Below are 5,778 nucleotides of genomic sequence, written 5' to 3' on the forward strand. Positions count from 1 at the left end.
TGGCATTCATGAGAAAAACAAGGAGATATAATAGATGGGATGAAATGACCAGTATCTTTTATTTATTTATATATATATATATATATATATATATATAAATAAATAAAAGATATATATATATATATATATATATATATATATCTTTTATTTATTTATATATATATATATATATATATATATAAATAAATAAAAGATACTGGTCATTTCATCCCATCTATTATATCTCCTTGTTTTTCTCATGAATGCCATTTGAAACCCTAAAAATTAGGTTCATTTTCAACAATAGTCTTCATTTTTTTTTTAAATAATAACATATTTTTAATTTGGTTTATAAGATCTTGGTTTCTATGACTTTTATTATCTCAAGTAAAATGTTCACTGTTAGCATATTTTATAAATTCTTCATTTTGATCACCTTAAGTAAAATGGTCATAAGTGGTATTTATAAGAATAATAACAATTTCCTAATATATAAAAGAAAATAATTTCCAAATGTGTAAAATATAAGCTTTTGTCAATATATAAAATGAAGCACTGCACATTGTGTGAAAAAAAGAAAAAGAAAATAAGCCTTTCTTATTTCACTAGTGTGAGAAAGCTCAATGTACTGATCAAACTCTTTTCTCTCTCCTTTCTCTTCAAACTCAATCGTTTTCTTGCCTTTGCATGTGGATCTGTACTTCCTTTGATTTCTATTAATCAAATACTTTCAATTTCAATTTCATGTCATTTCTAAAATCTCTTTCTGGGCTTTTCTTTTCTTCCCTTGTTTTTTCTCTTCTGGAATCCCAATATTTGATTTAGAATCACTAGTTGCGGGATTTTCTCACAAGTATGTAAATTTTTCTTCTTTCTTTGTTTTGAGGAATAATGGGGTGTGGCTGTGTTCAGTGTTGGATTCAAGAATGTGATTCTGTCTCACGAGTAGCTGCGGGTTAGGATTCCAGATCTTCTTGTTGCTTTCTCCAAGATTCATGGTTTCTTAAGCGAGGATTCATCTGTTTTTGAGCATACAAACAAACGAAGTCCTACTTTGAAGGGTTATTCATTTTTAATTTCCATTTCCAGTGGTGTTCTTACCTCAATCTCTTAATTTCAAGGAGTATCGCTGATGAATTTTGGCTCCGGGTTCGTTTGACTTGGAAATCATTTTATTCAGGTAAATCTCCATGCGTGTATCTTGTAAAAAAAATGACATTTTTATGCCATGTTCTGTTCCATATTCAATTCTCTCCTACATGACTGAAACATGCTTAACTATTACCATAAATGACAGGGACCATGGCTTTCATCTTTGTCTTGCAAAGTCTATTGTTAATTGTACTTATATGTTCTAAAATTGATAAAAGATGAATCAATTGAGACTTTTGTTTGCTATAATTGTTCTAGGTACTCAGATGATTGACTAATTATACTTATCTGCTTGATATTTACATAGGTTTTTTTATGTACCAGCTATTTTTGGTGCTGGAAAATTTTATATATCATTGGGTTTTGAAATTGGGGTCATAGTTGCCTTTATTATTTTTCTTCTTGGTTTAATTCTTGAAAGTTATGGATACTGCGGAAGTATTGACTTCCCTTGATTGTGGAACTTTACAAATGTTTTTATTAAATATAGTTTTATATGCAAAGCTAAAAAATAGAATCTAAACCATGCTGCTAATTTCCTGAGCTTTAGAGATGTTAGGTTGTAGCTTTTCATCCTTTCCACTAAAATTTGTATACTCCTGACAGCTATGAGTAGCGTGACTAATGGGGATGATGATCAGAAGATATATAGAGGTCGGTCATCATCATTGCATGAAGAAGCCCATGTTGGAGGTAACACGGGAGGAGAAGGAGAAGTGCCTTTAAAGAAAGGCCCCTGGACTGCAGGAGAGGATGCAATTTTATTAGAATATGTTAATAAGCATGGACAAGGCAATTGGAATGCAGTCCAAAAGTATTCAGGACTTGCCCGTTGTGGGAAAAGCTGCCGTCTAAGGTGGGCGAATCACTTGAGACCGGATCTGAAAAAGGGTGCATTTACCCAAGAGGAAGAGAACCGAATCCTTGAACTGCACGCAAAACTGGGGAACAAATGGGCTCGTATGGCTTCTGAGGTTTGTAGAGCTGTCACTCCCTTTCATTGTTTTGTCATCTTTTTCTGCTAGTGAAGCCAAGTTATTCAAGAAGCTCATCCCACATAATCATGTCTTATTATATCTTTGATTTATGGCAAGGAGAGGACTTAAGACTCTAAAGATGAATTTCTGGGATGGACAATGCTATTTTAATAAAATATAATATAATATTACTTTTGTCAAGATAAACATAAGTATAAATATGGGAGGGTCATGACTCAATGGCAGATATACATTATTCTCTGGAGTTTGGATGTGATTAGTATCATAAATTAGAGAATAAGTTTGTGTTATTGCTATCATGATTTCTTCATGCTTGGTGTCCTCTCCCCAGATTTTTACAGATTCAGAATCTGTGTTTCAAACCTTTGTAGTTAATCATTGTATGTTTAAGTGTTATCATGGTTCATCATTCTTGCCTGGTGCCCCCTTCCTGGATAGTTTTTATTCATTCTTATTGATGCTTGCAAATCTATAGTTTTTCTCTTGTTTAATGAATTTTTCTTTGGATGATTATGCATTGTGAATTTGTTGTGGTAATATCATTGCAATCTAATAATAACATATAACATTTCAATACATTTTGACATTATTTTCTGGTTAGATTTAGAGTTATAGCCTCCTGGATTATGCAGATGAGTACTGTGTACCATTCTGTGCATGATAGTGTAGCATTATTGCTGAAACAGACCACACAATATTGTACCCTAGTTGAAAACCTTATTTCTCTTATGACATTGCCTTGGTTTCTTTCTCATTGAGACCAATGGAATTTTGCATTTTCTATTTTTTGATATTTAAACGTGTCTACTGCTTTTGTCTTGTTTCAGTTGCCTGGGCATACTGATAATGAAATCAAGAACTATTGGAACACAAGAATCAAAAGAATGCAACGAGCCGGCTTACCAATCTACCCTCCTGAAATATGTGAGCGGATACTTAATGGAAATCAAGAAAGTAAAAATATTGATCCCTTGAATATTGAAGCATCCCAGCATGATAATCTCTCACAAATGGACAAATTTGGTATACCAGATATGGATTTAAAGACTGTCAAATTTCATCATGATCCATCACAGGTACCAAGAATTTTTGAAATGCCCGAAAATTTGTTTGAGCAAAGTTCAGATTCATCTTATTTGTTCCCAACAATTTATCCTTCAAAACGTCGCCGCGAGTCAGAAACTCTATACAATAGTTTTACTAGTTGTACAAGTAATGCTCTCCCACTATTTGATCAGTATGACAATTATACTAGTGAGAAAACTTATGACCATCCTAGGTTCTATCCTCCTTTTGGTCCTGTTCTTAACAGCAGTAATCAGTTTCATGGTGGTAACATAAACGGCAGCCATGCCATGTTAAATGGCAATGTCTCTTCTTCCGTGCCCTTTTTTGGGGCTAGGAAGTTGGAGCTCCCTTCACTCCAATATACAGAAACTCAACATGGTAGCTGGATCACAAATGGGTCCCCACTTCCATCACTTGAGTCTGTAGATACAATGATTCAGTCTCCTCCAGTTGAGTCTATTCCATCAGATCTCATTTCTCTACAAAGCAGTGGTTTGCTGGAAGCGATAGTCTACAACCAGAAGAGCATGAAAAACTCGAATACTGATCTATTTTTGCCAATGATAACCGGTACATCCAATGAAGCAGCTGGGAGTTCAACCTTGAATAATCCCTATAAGACAGAATGGGATGAGCAAGGGGAATTAAACTCCCCTTTAGGTCAATCTGCTGCTTCAGTTATGACTGACTACACTCCCATAAGTTCAGTAGATGGACCCCAATCAATTGAAACCACTCAAGGTAACACAATAACATATCATACCAATTATTTTAAACGTTGGAATGCTATCATATTTAAGTGGTTTCATTAACAAGGCTTTCCCCTTGTTTGATAGATCATGATGACAAGCTCCAAGCACTCACCTGGGTACCAAATAGTTCCAGGAAGAAACGAAAGTCGGAACAGATTGATTTTTCACAGCGTCCTGATGCTTTATTTGACTTAGCTTGGTTTGGAAATAATAATGACTATGGAATTAGTCAATCTGATCTGAAAGATGCTCTAAGTGCACTGCTTGGTGAAGATTACAATGATAACTTTGGTGAACATAGCAAGGGTAAGCAGTAGCAAGTGGATTTATATGAATATATTGCTTTGACCTTAGTTTAGTGCTTGTTCATGTTATAATTTCATTTGAATTTTGTCAACATTTTTAACACAATTAGGCCATTTTTTAAAAATTTCTCAGCACCCTTTTGAATATTGTGTTGTGATGATAAGAGATTTTATGGCAGAAGTTTCAGCCTTATGGATGTTATGTTGGAAGTATGCATTCTCCCCCGTGTTACTTTGCATAGCTTTGATAATGAAAGATTGGTATTGCATATATTTAATATGGATTCAGACATTCTCTTAATTTTCTAAACTGCAGTTGGTCAGCAAAACATTGTTTATATTGATACAATTTGGCAGGCAATAATAATAAAAGTTTTATTGGTACATTGAGGATTTTAAAAATTATTCTGAACTGCAAGTTGACACGAAGGCATGATATATATATTTATGTTTATTGTCAAGATTTGTAAGAAAGGATAAATTTTAGGTTATTGCTTCCTGAACCCTACAATTACTAACTGCATCTCCTTTATATTAGAAAAAGACTCACATTCTTTACTAATGCAACCATACTCTGCTGTTGTAGTGGAAGAAAAAAGGAAAATATGTAAAAAAACAATCATTCTGTAAAATTATTTTCGAAATGTATTTTATGAATTTCAGAAAGTGCTTTCTGGAACTCAATTCATGCAGTTGTTCGGGAAGACATTGTACGGGTTCTTCCTGAATGTATTTTTGGAAGATTTATTTTGAAATATATTTCATGTTTTGAAAATTCTGTTCTAGAAATTGTTTTGAAAATTATTATAAAAAAATTTATTTTAGAAACTCTGAAAAGTTTATTTCAGAAAGTTTTTGAAATATGTAATGAAGAAATCACTTTTTTTGAATGGCAAAATTTTATTTTAAAAATTTGAGAAGGATGCGTGAAAAAAATTTTCCCCGAAAGTCTCCTTCCTTATACTTGTGAAGATCCTATGGCGCTATTAAATTAACAATTTATTTAATAATTAATTTTGAATCTTATTAATTGATAAACACCAGCAACCGAAAATCTATTCTTGAAAATTATCTATTAATATATATTTTTGTTTAATAAAGGAAGATGTTTTGCATTGTTCTTATAATAAATAAATGATTTTTCTTATAATAAATAAATGCTTTTTGTTAATGAAATGAACAAAAATGTACAATAATAGGAGATTTGATTTGAAGAAAGGCTAGAAGTGATCCATGTAAATGAAGTAGGTATAAATATTAATCACTTAGATTGCACTAAAATTATAAGCAAATTTTGAACTTTAATTGGTAGATGATGTCATTATTGTATTTTAATTTTAGGAATTATCAATCCAAATATTATAATTATAGTTATATAAAAATTGCAATATACATGAAATGAGTAAATTTATTAAAAGATAACAAGTGGAATAAATTATATATCACATTTCTTAAACTATAAGTCTTTATATATATATATATATATATATATATATATATATATATATATATATTTATTTTTCA

The 5,778-nt window shown here is 31.7% G+C and overlaps 1 protein-coding gene across 1 annotated transcript; it reads left to right on the top strand.

The window, feature by feature from the left end:
• The first annotated feature begins 566 nt into the window (after positions 1-566).
• On the top strand, positions 567-4,955 carry LOC106780692 (transcription factor MYB33). The gene is made up of 4 exons (XM_014668993.2): positions 567-1,159; positions 1,738-2,105; positions 2,957-3,938; positions 4,034-4,955. The coding sequence occupies exons 2-4, from the start codon at positions 1,740-1,742 to the stop codon at positions 4,264-4,266; spliced, it is 1,581 nt and encodes a 526-aa protein (XP_014524479.1). The 5' UTR covers positions 567-1,159; positions 1,738-1,739; the 3' UTR covers positions 4,267-4,955.
• The last annotated feature ends 823 nt before the right edge of the window (positions 4,956-5,778 follow it).

Source organism: Vigna radiata, unplaced genomic scaffold (genome assembly GCF_000741045.1).
Source record: "Vigna radiata var. radiata cultivar VC1973A unplaced genomic scaffold, Vradiata_ver6 scaffold_51, whole genome shotgun sequence".
Lineage (NCBI taxonomy): Eukaryota > Viridiplantae > Streptophyta > Magnoliopsida > Fabales > Fabaceae > Vigna > Vigna radiata.

What these genes read in the sequence shown, in the direction of transcription:
- LOC106780692 (XM_014668993.2), top strand. Translation starts at nt 1,740, where the DNA reads ATGAGTAGCGTGACTAATGGGGATGATGATCAGAAGATATATAGAGGT. An exon ending in GGGCTCGTATGGCTTCTGAG is followed by an intron (nt 2,106 to 2,956) that starts GTTTGTAGAGCT and finishes GTCTTGTTTCAG; the next exon opens with TTGCCTGGGCATACTGATAA. An exon ending in ATCAATTGAAACCACTCAAG is followed by an intron (nt 3,939 to 4,033) that starts GTAACACAATAA and finishes CTTGTTTGATAG; the next exon opens with ATCATGATGACAAGCTCCAA.